This window comes from Dryobates pubescens, chromosome 5 (genome assembly GCF_014839835.1).
Source record: "Dryobates pubescens isolate bDryPub1 chromosome 5, bDryPub1.pri, whole genome shotgun sequence".
Classification (NCBI taxonomy): Eukaryota; Metazoa; Chordata; class Aves; order Piciformes; family Picidae; genus Dryobates; species Dryobates pubescens.
This window is the reverse complement of record NC_071616.1, coordinates 21,730,982-21,751,631: the sequence shown is the minus strand read 5'-3', so window position 1 is coordinate 21,751,631 and position 20,650 is coordinate 21,730,982. Positions and strand designations below refer to the sequence as shown.

The 20,650-nt window shown below is 43.4% G+C and overlaps 1 protein-coding gene across 9 annotated transcripts in view; it reads left to right on the top strand.

Moving 5' to 3' along the window:
- The window catches only part of CEP170B (centrosomal protein 170B), a 54,663-nt gene that overhangs the window by 15,567 nt on the left and 18,446 nt on the right, over window positions 1-20,650 (top strand). For 5 of the 9 annotated variants that reach the window (XM_054161762.1, XM_054161761.1, XM_054161763.1 and 2 more), the window contains exons 4-10: window positions 923-1,003; window positions 3,831-3,887; window positions 5,114-5,252; window positions 13,278-13,379; window positions 14,349-14,825; window positions 16,995-17,057; window positions 17,847-18,613. In XM_054161762.1, coding sequence (XP_054017737.1) covers window positions 923-1,003; window positions 3,831-3,887; window positions 5,114-5,252; window positions 13,278-13,379; window positions 14,349-14,825; window positions 16,995-17,057; window positions 17,847-18,613 — 1,686 coding nt within the window. The remainder of the gene's footprint in view (window positions 1-922; window positions 1,004-3,830; window positions 3,888-5,113; window positions 5,253-13,277; window positions 13,380-14,348; window positions 14,826-16,994; window positions 17,058-17,846; window positions 18,614-20,650) is intronic. The other 4 variants (XM_054161766.1, XM_054161765.1, XM_054161764.1 and 1 more) reach the window with 1 other exon arrangement.

The following is a 20,650-nucleotide window of genomic DNA, read 5'->3' as shown; positions in this document are numbered from 1 at the left end:
AGGGTGACTCTTGACATCTGTGACTGCCCCAGGTGCAACTCAGTGCCCCATCAGGACATTGGTGCTTCTTAACCAAGTTCCTGATTGGTTTATATTTGGCCCAGGTTATTACAAAGGTACATTATTTGTGAAAGATGCCCACAAGCACTTGATTTGTTCCATGAGAATTGTACCTTAGGGAGTTGCCTCAGCAGACATCTGAGGCATCCATGACATTTGTTCACTGTGAAGTACATTTCTTGCACCTTTATGAGGATAACTTATTTTCTTTGCCTGGAGCACAGGAGAAATGAGCATGTGAATCTTGTGTGTGAGTGGCCTGCTGTACTGATAGATGGTGTCTTGGATAATGTGGCCTCAGACATCATGGTGAGGCCACTTCAAATGCTTCCTTTTCCTGTGTATTTCCATTTCACCTTCCTCTGTGATAGATTTTGCTTGTTAAATTACCGGGCCTTGGGGCTGACACCAGTCTTGTTTGACATGAATGGAAAGCTGGTTCCCAGCTCAGTAATTGGAGTGTGAGTTGTACTGTTTGCAGCTCTTGCTGGTTGCAAAGGGTGGAGGAGAACTGAGACTGTCTGAAGTTCCTAACTTCAGGCACCTCATTTACATGTTCAAGTCGGGGACTAAAATTTCCTTTGCAGCTGGTTGAAGAGTAAATCTCCCTAGAGGTCCCTTCAGAGCACTGTGTTTTGAAGCATAATTGGAGTGCACTAATGTGCCCATGGGAGCTACTTGCTGTTGTTGGTTTTCCTAGGGAACTTAGCTCCTCACCTGGCTGACTTTGTGCTAGTGCGCCTTGAATGTATGCAGTACTGCTGAGAGATGGGCCTGCGTACCCTTCAGGAGTGCTGTCCATGTGAGATGCATCACCTTGATACCCTCATTCAAAAGCCATTCCTGTGCTTCTTTCCTGCAGACATTCGTCAATGACGTGAGGATTCCTGACCAGAAGTACATCACCCTGAAACTGAATGATGTTATTCGCTTCGGCTATGATATCCTTCTTATCTGAAGAGGGAGTGGGCTGGGATCTTTGAGCTTTGTGCTGTTTGGTGCATGGACAGTAACAGTGCTAATTGTGAGTAGTAAGTAAGGGTGTTTTTCATGCCTCCTGAAGCCTTTGGCTAGCTTATAAACTTGAGCTTCTCCACCATGGACCTGATTTAGAGCATATTAATCATCATGCCTACTCCCTTCACTGGACTTTGAATTGAGCCCTGCACTGACAGTAGTGCCTGGAGGTTGTGTTTGGAAGTGCTTCTTCAGTCTCTTTCTAAGGAAGCATTGTGAGTTTCAATTTTTCAGTGGTAATTCTAGCTGGTATTAAATAGGGAGCAAACATACTTCATATACTTTTGTATGAACTAACATCTTCCTACTTTTTTCATCTAGCTTTTGTGATTTTGTTAGTCCTTAAACACAAATGCTTGTGTTTAAGGTAGTTTGTAGGTCTTCAGCCTTAAACACTTAGCTTTGGGTTTTGTGATCAGACTCTTGATTCTGCGTTGATTGATGTTTGCCTGTGCAGGTTGCTTCTGACACAAAATGCGAGAGTAAATCTCTCTTCAGCAATAGCAAATTTCACTTCTGTTGAAGGAGGCTAGATTGCAGTTACTGCTTCATTTACAGAGTCACAAATCCTGCTAATGTCTGTCAAAATACCTTTGCCTTTATCCCTTTCCTTCTTATCCTGATGGGAGTGTATGCCTGGCTATAAGCATAGATGCTAGAATGCCTTTCTCAGCCTACAGAGCAACAGTGGTAAGTAGAGGCTCTTATTGCTGCCTTTTCATGTAAACTGATCTTTTTTTTTCCCACTTTTTTTCAGTTGCTTCTGTCTGCCAGACTTTACCCACTCAGGCTGAATTTAGAAGTAGCAAGTCTCTTCTCTAGGTTTCTTTCTTTTGTGGGAAAATTTCAGTTAAATGGTTTAGATATTTCTGAGAATAGAGGCAGAGACTAAGTTTTACCTTGAAAGGGGAGGAATTGTTTGGCTGGAAAACTGTGCATTCTCGATCCCAAGGCCACATTCTTGTGCCTTTTGTTGGCCCCATTGCAGTCAGTTTGTGTTTGGTCATGCTGTAGCTCTTGAAATACTCCAAACATTGCTGAAGCAGTGAGGAGAAGCTGAGCCTCCCTGGTCTTCCAGGGGCTGTGGGCACCTTGGTTCTAAGCAGTGACAGCGCAAGAGCTCACTGTTACAACAGAGGTGCTTAAACTCTGATGTGTATGCAACCCTGAATCTGCTGGGAAAGAGTTTTCAAGGGCTTGTGTGAGGTCATACTTTTGGTCTTGCTCTGTCTCTTGCCACTTTAGAGATAACAAATCCTTGCCTCACAGTGAGGTGGTTATTTTTTTTTAAAGTGAGGGAGGTGTTGAATCTTTTTTAATAAAAAAGGAAGGAGACAGATTATTTGCCTTCATATCAGTATTTAAACAAGATGCAGCTGATGAGGATTCAGGCATACATGAGAAAAAATACTGAGTGCTGCCCGGTGATATAGCCCTGTCATCTACATCATTAAAAGTGGCAACTCGGTGCACATATGATAAAGCCCGTTAGAGTCCCAGGACAGCCTCAGTTCTGGCTTTTCTTGACTTGGCAACTTTGCAAATGTTATTTTGATGTCAGTGGTCCTGTGTCTTCTAGTCTCTAGATGTGTGGGGAAAACTGTGCAAAACTTGCTGTGAGCTCCAGCCTAGTGAAGGCATAAGGCACGCCTACCGTGTGGGTGGGTTTTAATGGATGCGATACAGGTTTACACTTATAGAAAGCAGTTCTGAGCACTAAGCAGCTGAGCTGAAGAGTTTAGTACTGCAGCCCTTACATGAATATTCATGTTAAATGAAGGATTGCTTTTATGAATAGTCAAATTTATTGCACTCAATAGGAAAACTTTAAAGAATGGTAGGTTTTAGAGTCATCTTTTTACTTCAGAATTCTTGCTATGGCAGTTACAGTCTCTTTCTCTCCTTTGTAGCACTTTCTGTGTGTACTGCATCCAGCTCAGTGTAGATGGCAGCTCCTGAGGTCTCAGCCAGCTGTGTGCTGTTGCATAGGAGCCTTTGTCACTTTTCCATTTACAGTTTCACTTACAGACTGAGTGGCGTTTCCCTGCTGTGCCAGTTTCACTGGGTTTATTTTTAGTCTAACATTTTCCATCTTTTCTTTTTCTTCCTCTTTGCTCTGTGCTGATTGACTTGTTTGTGATGGCATTGCCAGATGCTGCCCCTTTTATTTTTTTTCTCCATGCAGTAGTGCTGAGGATTATTGCCTAGGCACAATCATGTGGAATGCCTCCCTCCATAAGAGGTCACAGCAGCTCATGACCTGATTTAATTTTCATCCAGGAAACTGCAGTGGCTGAAAGGTCTTGTCAGCCAGGAGAGCACAATAGGCCCCAGCATTCCTGCAGGGAGAAGAACTTGTCTAAAGAATGCAAGATAGCCCCATTTTGGCCAGAATATCATGAAGACAGAGTGGTCTGCCTGGAGCTGCCAGCTGAGTGGAGAGGAGCAGGATGTGAGTTGAGTCAGGGCTTTACTTGCTCCCCTGAGCTGCATGGAGCTGCTAGTGCTCTCCCAAGTTGCTCCTGCCCTGCTCCCCCATCTGCTGCCCTTCAGTTGACGAGGGTCTTGCCAGCAGACTTGATTGCATGCTCTCTTGCAAAATACGCTCAACAAAGACCATGGTGGGGTGCAGTGCAGGCAACTTTCAGAACCTTATGTATTTTAAGCTTCTCTGGTTTTGTGATCTGTGACTAAATGCTACATTTCTCCATCCATCAAATTCCTTTGCCGTCTCCTTAACGAGTGCTGTACATTCAAACATGTACGTGCTGGAACAAATTCAACACAAAGTCCCAGAAGAAGCATTAAAGGTAAGGATGTCTGCATACAGGTGCATTTAAAAAAATAATTTGATAAGTGCTCTAGTAATGGTCAAGCAGAGTGAAGTAGTAAAGTGCTCTTGATGACAGTGAAACATTCCACTATGTGAGGCTCTCCTTGGATTGGAACTTAAAAAAACTGCCTTTGAGGAGAGGTACATTCTCCAGTTATCTCAATTCTTAATTTCTCTTATCCCTTTGCTAACATATAATTGAAATTATTTATGATATTATTGCTGCCAAAAGAAAATGGTTACCAAAGCTGTAACCTGTTAAAGAATACTCAGCACATTAGTTTATGGGCAAAACACAGCAGAACTTGTTCCCTCCCAGAAGCAGAGTGCAGATGCCTTTTTCTGAGCATGGTGATTCATATACATCATCTAATTTTTGCCTTCAAGCTCCCAATTTTTACTTACTGAGCAGTCTTCTTATGAGTGAAGTGTTGTTTAAACAAAAACTGCAGTAGCAGGTACAATCTATTCACGCATCCTCTTATCTAAGGCAGAAAAGCAACCCCCTCTAGGCAAGAAAGCTGGCTTGTTCAGCTGAGGCACTGGGTTATCAGTGCCAAGGATCACCTCTTGGCTAGCAAATAATTTCCCTAGCCCATGTTCCATGTATAGGACTTGGAGAAGATCTGAAATGTAACAGCTAGAATTGGGCAAATGATTAATTGAGTGTGCTCAGGGGTAATCTGGATGTGTACACCCTTTTATTAATTTGCTTCTAATAAACCCACTTTTAAATAGCTCATTTACTATGTTAATGGGGAGGCTGTTTTAAGGCAGAATCGTTCCTAGCTGGAGAGAGGGGTTTGGAGAGAAAAAATTAAAGTATATTTTAATTGCCTTGGCTGAAAAGCTGAAATAATGCAGCCCTGAAAGAATTTATAATGTTGCTTTGAGAACAAAAGGGATTTCAGGACTTGAATCCTGAAAGGATTCTTCTCAGTTTATTCTTTAAAGGGTTTCCTGATTACCTGTTTTGCAAACTTAAGGCACAATAACCTTCTCCTGGATTTAATAACTTCCAAACTGCATATTTGAAAGCATTTCTGTAGCCTCTACTCGGGTGTGCTTTCTTTTTATGGCAGAACATGGCTGCAGTATTTGCCTTTGTGTTATCCATTTGTCGGGGAGAGTGGTTTTGTCTTTTCCATAGCCTAGCACACTGGTGGCACGGGCATCCTACAGCTGTTGCTTGTGTCTCTGCAGCATGAGAAGTACACCAGCCAACTGCAGATGAATTACAAAGGCACGCCAATGAAGAGGGCGGAGCAGCCCATGGAGCATGGTGTCTACACTGAGTCCCCACAAGCAAAGATGGAGAAAGGAGAGAGGAAAGCAATTACAGGTACTTGCTTGGAAACCAGTTAATCAAGATTCAGAGCAAAGTGCATCTTGAGCTCTGCACTGGGTCATGATTCTGACAGTACAGTGTTGTGGGTTGTGTCTAGGAGCAGTTCCAGAAGAGTCATCTTTCTAAACCACTGAGTATTCCAGACTCTAAATTTTTGGAGATTCAGCCTCCAAAGAAAACCAGCTGGCATTGATGGCTCACACATGCATTGTCTGTGTGTGTGTGCTGGAGAACCTGTGGCTGAGCAGGTTTGGCAAGTTCTTTGGCACCTGTCTGGTCTATTTTTAATTTCCTGATTGTGAGCTGGTGTTTGAACAGAGATGATGACTCAGAGGATGTATGGCTGCTGTGGCATGGTGCTGGCAGGCAGGCAATGGAACAACAAACCCTTTCTTTCCAGAAGCCCTGTATGGTTTTTAATGGCTGCATTTCCTAACATGTGGAACTGAAACCGACTTCCAAACTGGGAGATGCTTACTTCAGGTTATTGCCGTTCCCCAGCTCAAAACTTTTCCATTTGAAAAAATTCCTCCTGTTCTCCATTTCTTGTGCCTTCCTTTACAGACCCTTTGCCAAACTTGTTCCCTCCCTGCTCTCCAGCAATCTTGTCATGCCCATCTGACACAAGTTGCCCCCTTCCATACATATTGCCTCAGCAGGTCTCTCCCCAGTTCTCAGGTATTGGTGCCCTTCAAGAGGTTTGTGATGCAGGGGGGAGATAGATATGGTCTTGTAGAATCCCAGTGACAGATGCCAGTCTGGTCTTGTGGCATCAGGGTGCTAGTGATTTGAAAGCTTTAGGGTCAGCAGGAGACTGCCCTTGGAATCTGTTGGAAGAAGAAGCAGGGAGATGAATGGAGGGAAGAAAACGGGTAGGGGAAAGAGTGAGACAACATTTTGGGCAAGGTGACCTAGAGGCAGATACAGCAGCTTTCTAGAAAAGTGTACAACTTTGGGTAAATCTGTTAAGTCTCTGTGGTAATTAAATGGAGTGGGTTGGATGACCTTAATCTCCCATGTATTGTCTTTATGAAAATCTGTCTAAACTCACGTGGTATACTAAAACAGAGTAGTATTTCTCCCTGGTCTCATAGTGGCTTCCAGCTGTGAATCAAAGCACATCCAACATGCATCCATGTGCCCAACTCACATTTCCCACACCACAAAACCTTCCTATGTTTTGCTGTAGCTGTGCCCGTGTTTTGCCCTCCCCCTGTGGTGTGTGTGTAACTTTGCTTCACAAGCATGCAGTTAAAGGGTGAAGCTGGTGATTATTAACCTTGATATCATGGAGGGTGAGAAAAAGTGAACCTCACTGTGGGGAGAGCTCTCCAGCTGCCTTTCAAGGGGCATGGGGTTTGTGGAAAGCATTGCCAGTGACTGGAACCAGTTTGCATTTGCTGCTGCTAGGTTGTATGAACACTCATTTTTATTCTTGCCACCTTTCAAATTACGCACTGGTTGGTTCTAACCTACATAGCATAAGCACTTATTATTTGGAACACCTTCAAAGTCAGGTCGTTGGGTGACTTTTCAGCAAAGTGACCCATTTCTCTAGCGTTGTAGCTCATAGACCTGCAGATGTTTCTGTCATCGTTAGTGGGTGTGGAGCATAGGTCTAAGTCGAAAAAGGCTGTGAGTACGTCCTGGGGGACTGTGCCGAAGTGTGTCATGTGCAATGGGACTAAGATACAAACAAAAATAATCTCTGAAGTGCTGCTAACCCCACTGAAAGATGGAAGAATTCGGGACTTTTTGTTGGAAATGTTTTGCTAGGTTGGACTGAAGCCCGTGGAAGCAAGATGGAGTCTGAGCATTAAATCAGCTCTCCAAATAGCTTCTCTGTCACACGAGCAGAATGATCAGTGGGTCCCTTTTTTCATCTGCGATGTGACTAATTCACCTTGTCTTCAGCTGCACACATGCACAATTTCTCCTTGGTTGCTTGGAGGAGTGGCAGCAATTTAAAATGAATAGTGGAAAGAAGAATGTAGTATTCTTACTGGTAGTGGGCTTGCTCCCTGGCAGCAGAAAGAAGCTGTGGGGAAAGAGCTTTTTGCTAAGCCTGTAGGTATTTAGGAATTTGCATTCACTAATTAAAGCAAGGTCTGGAGTGACAAAAGCCTTTAAAGGATCGCTTCCCAGGGCCAGGGTGGAAAAGAGGCAGAGGGAATGCAAGCTTTCAGGGAAGAGGTTTAACAAAACAATGTGAACAATTAGAGCTTCTTAGAAATGGGAGGAGGTGAGGGGCTGAGGATAAAGAGTTCAAGCAGAGTGAATGGGAAACAGTCATTTAGTCTTTTATGCTGTTGAACTGGCAGCTTTGGGTTTATGTTGCCTGTAAGCAGAAAATCGTTGATCTTTGTGAAATGTTTGAGGTAAGGAGCTTGGTAAAGCCTATGAGTTGGATATGGATATGAATAAGAAAATTGCCCACAGGTCTGTCAAGTATATTCTAAAAATAACCATCAGCACTTATGTTTAAAACCTTAAGCAATCCAGCCTTGAACCGAGCAGATTTTGAGACTCACAATCCCCATCTGTTGCTACCTGAGTGGTGGTACTGGATGAGATAATCTACTTTGTAGTCTTCTGTTCTCAACACATAGTTAATTCTCAAGCTGAGGTCAATTATTTATTTATTTAAAAAAAAAAAGCCCTCACAGTCTGATGGGACTAGATAATGCTGAATCTGATGACTAACCTCTGAATAACTGCTGTAGGTCTGAGTTTCCTGGGGTGGAGGCTGCCCACAGCATCCAGCTGAAATGGGCATCACCAACTGCAGGAGCAATATTCAAACTTTTCCTGGGCTGTGTGAAAGAGGCTTACTGGTCAGGTTAGCATCTGTGTCATTAGGGTGTCCTCTCAACAGAGTGACCTGCTTGAAAGTCTGGTTCATGTCCAGGGCTGAGGCCAGCAGGCAGCATGGTTGGAGGCAGTGGGAGTTACGCCCAGCAGTGAAGTGGTTTCCATGGTCTTTGGCTGCTTTCCCCATGAGATCATGGCAATAGTCATTTAGATGCACAGCTCTACCCTGACCTTTAATTTAGACCAGTGGTGGTGGTGAATCTGCTTTCCATTTGAGCTAGGGTGGTGGTAGCTGCAGCATGTTAAAGGTTTTACTGTGTAATTGATACAAATAAATTTGTGATTATCGACCTGATTTGAAAGCCTCTGGAAGCTGTGTATGTTCACAGCAGGTACAAAAGACCAGGGCTTAGGTTTGCCACACATGTGAAATAAATGCTGCAGCAAAGTGTCAGAGAATTCTTTTTGATTATCACAGTGTAACTAAGGTTGGAAGAGACCCCAAGGATCATCGAGTCCAACCTGTCTCCACAGACCTCACGACTAGACCATGGCACCAAGTGCAACGTCCAATCTCCTCTTGAACACCTCCAGGGACGGTGACTCCACCACCTCCCTGGGCAGCCCATTCCAATGACGAATGACTCGCTCAGTGAAGAACTTTCTCCTCACTTCGAGTCTAAACCTCCCCTGGCGCAGCTTGAGACTGTGTCCTCTTGTTCTGGTGCTGGTTGCCTGGGAGAAGAGACCAATCCCTTCCTGGCTACAACCATCTTTCAGGTAGTTGTAGAGGGCAACGAGGTCACCCCTGATCTTTCTCTTCTGCAGGCTAAACAATCCCAGCTCCCTGAGCCTCTCCTCATAGGGCTTGTGCTCAAGGCCTCTCACCAGCCTTGTTATTCCTACTGAGTCTGAATTCTTGATGTTAGAGGGGAGTTAAAATGCAGAGATGTAAGGAATTAATTTTAAAATGTTCTGGCTAGATCATCTTTGTGTTTTACTTTAAAACCTCTGCTGTAAAAAGACTACTTTGCATCTTCTGAAGACGGACATTATTGTTATTAATAATGAATCAAAAATGGTTTGACTTTAAGCAAGCTGGATTTCTCATGCTTTTGTTGTGAGTTGCTGTAGACAGCTTTAAAGCTGTGTATGTTTCTGTCAGCAAAGAAATCTGCTCTTGCTGTTCACTTCTCCTTTGTAATGGTTTGAAGCTTTGTGAGGACCTTGGGGAAGCGCAGCCCTTATCATCTCATGACCACAGGGGACGCTTTCAAGGGAAACCAGACCGTTCTGCAGTGGAGCTGTGCGCCTGTCATAACAGCTCTTCTGCCCACGCTCTGATTGAAAGCAGTGTTAATAGAGACTTTCCTCTGTCCCTTCTGTCACCTTGGTCCTGCCATTGTGGTCTTCTGTGTGACTCACTTATCTGTAAATACATCTTTTGTATAGACATATCTTATTTCTTTTGTTGTGGTGCCTCTCCTTCAGGTGATCAATAGTTCTCTATTAATTTAACAAGCCATGTTCTTGTAAGATTTGTTAAACAAATGAACCTCCTTTGTTCTGTGCTAAAGCAGCCTTCATTTTTCCTTTTGAGTGACTGCCCCAAACACTGAAATGCAGGAGCAGAACGTACATGTCACTGGTCTTCCCTGTATTACATCGTCACTGGTGGCTCAGTATTTATCTGTCTGAATGCTTGTGCTGACCTCAATTCAGGTACCTAGAAGGATGGGTTTCAGGCTGTCTGCCTGAATTGATGAGCCAAGAAATATGTCTAAATGAATTGGCACCATCTGGACAGCCTGGCACTGAGTGGAGGGAGGTGGTAACAAGCTGCCATCAATTGGAGGAGGTCTCATATCATTAAAACGACTGAGCAGTTAGTTTTCATTGGTGTTCTTAGCTTCCATTGCTGATTCAGTCTGCTTTTGCAAGAGCTGACATCTTTCACTAAAATGCAGCAGACAGGTGGTAGCATCAGAGTGGCATACATGTCTCAGGACACAGGCAGATGCACTGCTTTGGATGCTGCAGATCCAGGTTGAGACTGCCACCCAAAATGTATCCCAGCTGGTGAAGAGCAGAGTCCTCTGGCATAACTGCATGTAGCTGCTCTCTGGCTTGCTTCTGTCACAGGCATCTTGTTTTTCTGCCTTACTATCATGCTGTTTGTTGTATGTGGTTTGGGTTTTTTTACCCCTCCCCTTTTTATAGACTATTATTGTGTTAGATCTGGAGTGGAGAGAGACATCAGCTTGATTGTACTGGCTAGTTAGAAGGGGTGGAGGCTTCTGATAAGAGGAGTGCAGTGAATTCATACAACTCTTCTGAAGTCAGGAATATTTTACTCTGGCTCAGGATCTGACCACTTTCAGCAGTAGCCACAAATGAAGGTGTCTGTGTCACTTCATGATGTTATTCAAAATGCAAATTAATATGAAGGCTTGGTGGAAACATTAATTGATCTTAAAATATTGAAAATGTCCCCAGATAATGAGATCCTGCCCTGAGTTTCCATCTGTGCCTTTTGCAGGCTTTGAAGCGGAGCGCCAAAAAAGTGAGCAGATGTGTTGCACGCGTTGCAACAGAGCATTGCAGGTGGTGCCACATAAGGTCTATGTCATGGGGCAGGAGGGACCTTCTGCCACCATCCAGTTAGTGCAATGAAGCAGCTCACATGCTGGTGGCCCCAGGTCTGTGCCCTCTGGCCAACCCAATGTCAGGGCTCCTTGATGTGGCCTGGGGGTTTGGGTTTGTGCTACCTTTTCTCAGAGGGAGAATTTGGGGAATACCAGGACACTGCTAGGGTTCTTCAGGGTAGGGGATGGAACTTGAGAAGGCAGAGGAGATGACTCATTATTCTTTATAAATATTTTTTTTATTTTTCCCTTCAACTTTCCTTGCAATCCTAAAGATTCTGTCAGCAGAAAGTCTAACCAAGGTTGACTTGCTCCCATAACTACCTTCTACTACCCTGTAGTAGAAAAGCTCCTGAGGGACAAAGGCTGTAGCTGCCATGTTTGGTACACAGGGGAGGGGTACAGATCTTGGGGCAAGAATAGCTTATGGGAAGAATTGTGTCCTGTAAGGATGGATGTGAGCTGTCTTGTCTTACTTCTGCCCCTTTGGAAACAAAATGTTCTTGGAACAGGTAACTAGAACCTAATAGACTAGGGTGCTTTTGTGATCCTGTGAGAGGATGACGTGCTGAAGCAATGAGCTGTAGTGAGGCAGCTCCTTGTAAAGTACAAGTAGTAGCACTACCCATGTTTGTGCAAGATGCTGTTTGTGCAGAGTAGAATCTGAGATGGTCTTTGCAATTCATCTGCAGGGTAGTATGCTCAGGATTTGTTCCACCAGCAACTTACAATAAGCCACTGATGAGTTTTTATAATTGATTGTATTAATCTGAGACAGGAAGCCAAAATTTCTCTTCAGGCTTGAGCCCTTCACTGTGCCCCATTGACCTTTAGGTGGGAGCTACCTCAGACACGGCTGGCTGTTATTAGTGGATTTGTCCATCACCCCAGAGTGGTGTTCTGGCAGTTTAGAGGGTGATAATTCATTGCAGTTTGTGCCTAAAAGAAGAGCCTGACATTAGTAGAGCAGATCCTGTGTGGTTGGGGTGAGGATCTGCTCGGTGGTATAGGGAAGGATGGCTTTCTGATGGGCTGTGTGACAGAAGGTCTCAGCCTAGCAGAGATCAAACCCAGCATTTGGGTGCCTCTGTTAATTGACAAGCTTGTGAATCGGTTTTTGTTGTGTTTTTTTTCCCCTTTTTTCTTTCCACTCTCTCGAGTGGTTTACCCATCCTCAGTTCTGAAACATATTTCTCAACAGTTCCAGTTTATTCAATGTGAGAAGTGCTTTCTGCTTTGAACTTTCAAAGACCGCCTACGTAATGGCAACAGAGTTTATCTTCTACACACTCTAGGCAGAAAGGAGAGTAATACTTCCAGTCTCTTTTGATGTTCAGTGTGAAGAGAGGCAGTATGCTTAATTTTGAAACACAAAGATTTCTTGGACAGGGACTGTGGGCTGCATCTGTAAACCAAAATTCTTGCCTGTGGACTGTCAGTGTATGAGCTCATCTATCTCTGGAACTATTCTAGAATAAAAACATCTACTTTAGATGTAGTAGTGCTCATTGGGTCTGTATAGCTTCAGAAACAGCAGCATGAAATCAGGCTTTTTTTTCCTTTTACTTAATTCCCCTTCATCTCTTGACTTCTCTTATGCTAATGAGTGCTTTCTGTCGTGTCCCTGTTAAAGTAGGGAATGCAGAGCTGGAGAGCTGTTTGGTGGCTGCTGTACACAAAGCACTGTGTGGTTTAAAGCTACTAAGCAGCAGCTGACAGTAGAAGCCCAGCTATTGCTCTGTAGCTGGAGCCAGGGTTTGAGATGTGGTCAGTAAAGAGTGTGGTGATGGTTGCTTGGGTAGAGGCAGAAGCAGCTAACAAAGCTGGAGCTTAACATCAGCCCCTTTCCTATCCTTGTGTTTCTACTACCTTTAGATGAAGAAACAAAAGCTACTTCATTTGCTTCTCTTAAACCATTATAAAAATACAATAATAATAACTATACCACATGTAAATTGAGGCATATTCTTTTTACTTGTTGCATAAACAGCAGCAGCCCCCAAGGCACTGCCCAAACACAATCTTGTTTTGTGAAGACAAAAGCAGAAGCAGTCAGTGGGTTCCTTTTGGTACCAATTGTTGGAGCAAAGCCTGATCTTCCAATGAATGTTTGCTGAGCAGAGAAAATGGTAGAAACCTGGCTCCATAAGAAAAACTTCTGTCCTGCGTAGAATATGGAACCACTTGGTTCACATTAAGCTTTAAAGAGCAAGAGTCTACTTTATGTATGTGTAAGGCAGTAGTTTTACCATTTCCCTTAAAGCTGTAATGCTGCAAGAATTTCCTGTTATGGGATATATGTCACTTAGAGTGGGAGCGGTGGAAAAAAACATGAGAGCAAAGGGGGAGGGCGAGTCAGCATCTTGCAGCAGAATGTAAAAAGGCAAAAAAGAGAGGGAAGAGAAGACTTAACATATTCACTATGTATAATTTGCTGTTACAACTGCAGGTACAAGATCTCGTCTGGCCCTGCTACTTTTCCTTTTTGACATGCGGGTTGACTTCTATGAACCTGGTAAATGTTAATGTTTCTGTGTCAAAGTATTTGTTTATCCTCTTCTAGAAGCCAATACCTACCGCACCCCTCTTTATGGGCAGCCCTCCTGGTGGGGGGAAGATGATGCAAATAACAAGGAGGACAGAAGGCAAGAGGAACATTACTCAGGTAATGGAGGTGATTTGGGGTGGGAGAGGGTGTAAGGGAGATGGGCAAAATGTTTGCACCCTTTTGACATTTACCATGTGAAGCCATCCTGCTTCAAGGCTGTAGTTACACTTCTTTTTTTTTTTAATGTGCTCATATTTGCATATTCCTATCTGTAGATTGATGAAACCAGAATAAGGGAATATTAAATTTCCTCTAAAATACCTGCACTTTAGAAAGATCAGTTGTGGAATAGTTCACTGTGGATGAGAAACATCTTGCTAAGCTTGTTTGAGACCTAGTTATACAGCAGTGCCTGTGATTCTCTGCAGCCTGCCTGAATAAACCATCCACTGGGTCTCCCAGGAGTTTCCTGAGATGGTTTAAGATCATTGACTAGATTTGAGCAATGTGGAAGCAGTCTGTTTCTCACCTCATCATCCTTGGAAGCCATTTAGTCTTACCACTCTTGTTGTTGTGAATCTGTATATGTGGAAGATGCATCTTTTCTCATTCGTACAGTAACTTTGATGTTTCTATCAAATGCCTGTGCTTCGCCCCACAATGTAGCGCTTTGATGAGTGTGCAGCATATCTGTTCTCTACCAGAGAGAGGTGGTGATTGGCAGCCATCTCAAGAGGTTGAAATTAGCACATGACCTTCTAGTCAAGAAATTTGGGTACTACCGAAAAAAGTGTGGCTTGGTGATATTAGAGAATTAGCTGTTGATCCAGCAAATTCATGCCTGTGATTACCTTTGCACACTCATGCTTTTCCATTGAACTGTGGAAAGCTGAGTAGGTGTACACATAAGTGAATTCAGCAAAATGGAACAGGTTCTCCCCACATCAGCCCATGCATACAAAATGCCACCGACCACATAGGTTTCTGCCAAAACATTTAACTTCTTTTTTTTCTTTTTCAAATCCATTTCAGCTAGTGTTTGTGAATTTAAGCTTTTCTTGCCTTCTTTTTTTTTTTTTTTTGTAGAAAGATCAAAAGAGATAACCCAACATGAAGAGGAACTGAATGGTAATATTTCTACTTATAGAGATTCCCAAGAACGGTCTGTGTTTGCTTTTCGGAGAGAGCCAAGTTACTTTGAGATTCCAACTAAAGAATTCCAGCAGCCATCAAAATCTCCAGAAACACAGGTTCATGAGATCCCAACAAAGGATATTGATGCTGTGGTAGCCCCCGTTGTACAGAGTCATGCCTCATTCACCATTGAATTTGATGATGGTACTCCTGGTAAAATAAAGATAAAAGACCACGTAACCAAATTTTCACTCAGACAGAGAAGACCGTACAGTAAGGAACCAGCTCATACGGAGGTGATGTCAGCAGAGAGCAAAGTGGCTGACTGGCTGGTCCAGAATGACCCAAGCTTGATGAGACGGCAGTCTCCAGGAGATGATGCCTACAGTACAAAGAGTGACCTGCCAGTTCATGTGAGAACACTTAAAGGTGAGTGAATGTCTTGTGTGGGCGTGGTTTTCTGTTGGCTATGCAAATGCAGCAGAATAAAGGGGGAAACCCCTTCTCCTGTCAAGAAGGGCTGGACTTAATTATCTCTGCTTCAGATTTGCAAGATGAAGGATATTTCATTAATGACTGTTAATGTCTTGAATCCAACTAGCAGACTTTTCACCTGGCCCTGAAGTCATGTGTGATGCTGGCATGGGGACACTCTAATTTGGTTCCTCTACATCTATAATATCAGCTCAGCAGTAACAGAGATTGAAAAGAAGATTTTAATTTTTAAATGTCTAAAATAACTTCCATGTGTTCAGGCAGACTGGTAAAGCCAGATATTTCAGTGGCTTCTCCTAGCTGAAGGAATTAACTTCCTTTTGGCTGTAGTCACCCTGATGACTGTAATCACCAGATCCACATGGCAGGATGACCAGAGGTCCTAACAGAGAGACTGGTGATAGAGTTGAGATGTACACAATCACTGATGAAGAAAATTGATGTAGTGTAGAAGAAATTAAAGCTTCTTTAAAGCCCTGCTCTGTTCAAAAGCTTCATTTTGTGAACCTGTGTCCTGTTTTCTGTGACTGTGAGGAATACACTGGGAATTTTAAAAGGTCTGAAGTGTAGTTTGGAGCCCAGTTCATAGTGCAGCTGGTGGCACTCACGTGATTCTTATGTGCGTTTGAATAGAATCATAGGATCTTATTTTGCAAGATTTGTACTTGCTTGGATGTCTGTCTTGGACCATGCACTGAACAGCTAGTAGGAAACCACTGATACCTGCATCCTTGCTACCTTGCAAGCCTCAGGAAGAGCTATCATTTTGAACTGCAACTTTTAACTGATTAAGTCATAGTGATGGTTAGCAGACTAGCACTTGAGGTCCTTATTAAATGACCGCAATACCTTCTTTTCTTTAAAGAAATGTTTTCTTGGTCCTTGTTGGAAAAACCTGGTAGTGTGAAGACTTTCTCTTGTTACACCTGCAGCTTGCTGTTTAGTGTGCAGTTCTTTTATAAGCTCCTGTGGTCAAAAAAGACTCATATACCCAGCCCTGGAGTTTGTCATGGCGTGGAAATTGAGCTGCTTTGTTGTTGTTGCTTGTTTCTCAATAAGAGGCAGTGCTGCAGTGCCCTGCCTGATTACTTAGCGTCTTATTTTTGGTCTACTGTGACAATGTGATAGAGGATTTTGGGATTTGGGTTGAGGTTTTTCTGTTAATGTGCTACAGGATTTTGTTGACTTGTTGGAGAACATCGTCAGGGATAGAAATGTGCTTCAGTAGCTTTGCTTTTTCCTGTTGGTGAAAGTTAGGCCGCTGCTGAACCTAGGATTTTCCTGAGCAATTCACAGGAATACTAGATTGACTACACTTGCCTCTTTACAGTCCATAAGGCATGGAAAGAAGCGGAGGTAATTGAATGCATTCTTTGCATATCAAGAAATCAACTCTTTGGACATTTGATTAAAACATACACTGTTGGTGGCCTGAGGAATTTATCCACCTCTACTTTGGCAGAGGACAGGCAGTCATTTATCTGCGATAGCTGTGTAACATGTTCTTCTGACAGCCCTAATTTTGAAAATGTCTTGGAGGCTACTCTTGGCTGCCTACCAGCTTTGTGTCTTCAGGACCAGAGATTCCCACCATTAGGGCTCATTAGTGACCTTTGTTCACTTTCAGGAACAATGTGGTGAACATAAAACCTGGTACCAAGACTGGAAAGTTCGGGTCTTAGCAGCTTGAGAGGGCATGCGTGGTGGTGTGCTGGGACATCTGTGGGCAGGGTGGGAGGTTTTTTGTTGTACCCTCACATTCAACAGAGTTGTTAGGCAAAACCCTTTAATTTAAGAACTTTTCCCTTCCAAGGACAAAGCTTGTCATCCCTCAGGGTACAATGCAAAGCCAGCAGGCTTCCTTCATGAAGGTGTTGGGAACATTCAGAGGACTGACTCCAGGGTTGAATGGATCTTGTATTATATTGTAATCTTTCACAGCTAACTTGAGATAATAGATGGTTGTCATCCATGTGTCTGGAGAACTTGCAAAGTAGGTTTGAGCAGTTTTCCTTTCAAACACGTGGTATTTTAGCCAGTATATCTTGCTGCATATTACAGTCTAGAGCGCAGAGACCTCTTCCCCCCTTCTCCCGATGACAGGTTCCTGGTCGTTGACTGAATCGTGTTGTGTGCCTTCACACCAGTTTCCTTCTCCAAAAAAAGGTTTGTTTTTCGGTTTACTTTTAACTTTTTGTTGTACTTAACTTTCTTGGCAGTCAGATGCTGAGGGGCAGGCATCACTGAAACACAAGGAAGGTTGTAAACATGGTTGTTGTGAAAATAATTGCAAACTTACTTTAAGCTTTGCTTGGCTGGTGCTTGGCCCACTTATGGGGTGTCTTGGTGTGATTCTTAAATCTTCAGGAAAAGTAAGGAATAACGCAAATTCACTTTTCTTGTAGCTTCTGGTTTATTTCCCTCAGTTCAGATACTTAAGAGGTGCATGCACTCGCAACACACTGATCTTGCCTTTCATCATAGGAATATGATTTCATGGGATGTAGTGTGGGGGGGTTATTTACTGATTCTGCAGAGATATTTCTGCTCTGTAACAGAGAGAACATAATTAAATAGTCTTGACCTACAATAATTGGAAGAATGGCAAAACTATGTCATAATTTTTATTGAAAGGGAAAAAAAGAAATAAATAACTCATTTTGGTATCTAAATCTGCATTACAAAATCAGAAATTCTTGGGGTTGAAATGATTTCTTGATTGTTTTTTAATAACTTCATAGCCTGCCAGTTGTGAAAAGTGGGTCAGGAGACAGCTGCTGCTTTTGTTTCGTCTGATGGGACACAATACCTGTACCACAAAAGATGTCTTTGGATCTGTTTTAATACTACAGCATTTGTTTCTTTTAACTGAAATGATAAATTTCAACCAAGAGGTAATGACAGGACCACAGCAACTGAGAATATGGAAGTCAAATGTACATACCTTGTTCCCAGGCAATAGGCACGAGGACGGGACACAGAGTGACTCCGAAGACCCTGTGGCACCCAAGGCAGAGAAGGAGGCAATAACAACAGGCAGTGAACGTGCGACGGAGCAAGGCAGGCTACAGCGCCAGATGAGACGTGATCCCCATGAGATGCTGCACAACAAGCAGGCCTTTGTCATTGAGTTCTTTGAGGACACGCCACGGAAGAAGCGGTCACAGTCCTTCACGCACAGTGCACAGTCCTCCCAGAGTGACACCGATCCAGGGCTGAAGACCAAGGTTGAAAAACGCAAAAACGCGTTGCCAGCAGAGAAGTTGGGAAACGTGGCACCACCGTCTCACCTTGGCGCCCAGGGTGGCAAACCCAATAACAGCTCCTCTGGGGCCCAAAGAACTAGCTCCTTCAAGAGGGAGAAAACCGAGGATAGGATCAACTCTTCATCCTCCTCTGCTTCCAGAGCATCAGCCAAAACATACGGGAGTGTTGGAAGAAAGTCTAAAATGGCTCAGGATTTTATGGCTGAGTACTTGAGGGAGACTGCTCAGTCTGGGAAGCCAAGCACTGAGAAACCGGCACCTCTGCCCGTGCCGGTAGCTCCACGTGTGGTTGTATCCTCAGAACCAGAGTCTGCCACTGCTCCACCTCCAGAGGCAAAGTCAGCCCAGGGTAGGAGGAATGATGAGGAGGACAGTGTGAGCGAGACGGGCACCTACACCATTGAGACAGAGTCACAGGATAAAGAGGTGGAGGAAGCACGAAAGATGATAGACCAGGTAAATGCTGCTTTTCTGTGCTTAGTGAGCTAAGGGCTGAAGGCTTGGGTTTCTGCACCTTGTGATTGAAGGCCTAATTTTCTTAGCTGTTGCCATGAAGGACTGCTCCTTTTTAAATTGAGTGCAGCAGGGGTTTATGGTTAGGAGTGGGAAATCATCCTGGATGACCTCTGTTAAGGATAATCCCCAATAAACTGAGAGGCTGGTCTTCAAAAAACCCCAACAAAAAAACCCACCACCAACAAAAAAAAAAAACACAAGTGAAAAACCTACAGAGTACAAGAAGGCAAGGTAAACCCACAGCAAAGAGCTGCCTTGCTTCCAAAATGGAATTTGGATGTGAAAATACAAGAGTGGGGTTGCCATGTGTTTAGGGGAAGGGCAGCACCAGAATAAAGATCAGAGTGATTCTTCCAAGAGTCATGGCTGGGAGCAGCTCAGCTCTCTAGAACTGCTCCCAAGCCTCTGCCTTGGCATTGCATGACCTCCTGCCCACTGTTACAAAGATGGGAGCTGCAGCCCAGCACTGATGCAGTATCCTATGGTTGGCCAAAGGTAGACCAAAAGAAACAGAGACCAGGGGCTGGTGCTTAATGGTAGGTGGTTCTGTGTTTGGCTGTGCCTGGTTAGAAAGGGAGTGCCTGCTGGCAGGGCAAGTGGCAACTAGTTGAGGTAGTGAAGGGTGTGTACTATGGCAGGGGCAATCCTAGATGGATCTGTACTTGTTTGGATTTTGCAAAGTGAATGATAATCTAGAAATAAAACCCCAGAGATGAGGGAGAGGCTTAACAAAATCCACTCAATTAAGCAACCACAGGGCAAACCAAAGTTTGGCTGATTTTCAGGTTTAACTTCCATCTGCGGTCTATTATGCAAACAAAGCTGGCAAATTGCTGTGAAGGTTTAGTGAAGTATAGGCAGGAGGGTGATGAGGTTTAAAGGAAGCTTTAACTGACTTTAGATCTTTGTATACACTATTCTGTAAGCCTGGATATAGCTTCCCTTTTTTGTTTATTTATTACATTTGTTCCTTATGTCTTGTTTTAAATGTGACTGGAAGCTTTTGGAACAGGATGTTTAGGCCACAACAAGGCTCTAGTCCTGACATTAGATGGTTAATTGTTATACTGGGGAAATGTGAGGAAAAATGCCACAAAAATACAATCATTTCTAGGGAGTAGTCTTGGCAGCCATGTGACTTGGGCAGGCAAGCTGGCCAAGTTCTGCTCCTAACTATGCTGTAGACTTGGTGCAGTGCAGAACTGCTGCTTTGGAAACAACTGATAACCAGACCTCAGATTCTGTCCAGGAAGAAAGTCAAGACAAATTCTGAACTTGCCGAGGTTTTGAGGTGAATCTGCTTTTTATTCCCCCATCATTGCACACACACTTTTTTCTAATAGAAATGAGAGTGAAGAACTTCATGACTATCTCTGCCCAGCCTAGGTATCCTTCACGGTGACATCTTCTTCTGAACTACTTGTAGTTAGGGAAGAGAAATAAGTCCTTCTGAGGCATGGATCTTGATCACTCTCCTAGGAAGATCTGTTTATCTCCAGGGAGAATATGGCCAGCTAGCTCAAACACTGACTGGTCTCAAAGGTATATTATTTCCTGGGTCCTCATGTGGCAATGCAAGGCTGCTTTGCTCAACTTAATCTTTGTTACAGTCTATCAAAGACTCTGGAGATGGAGCTTTCCCTTTTTTTCTTTCTTTTTTTTCCCTAATTCTCTATGAATGAGCTGGTAAATTACTTTCCTGACACTCATCCTAAATTTTTCATAGCTGAAAAGGGCCTCCTTTTCAGAGAAAATTACTACTGTTAAAGATAACATACTGAAATAATGAGGGGAGAGAGAAAAGGTAGGTATGAGTGGGATTCTGTGAGTAAGTGTATTTCAAGCTTCTGCTGTGGAGTACAGCAGAAAGTGATTTACATAACTTGTATGGGAGCGTTAGCAAGTGTTTCTTGCCCTTTGGGATCATATTTTGTATCTGATAATATTTTGTGGATTTGGATTATTGGGCAAATATTT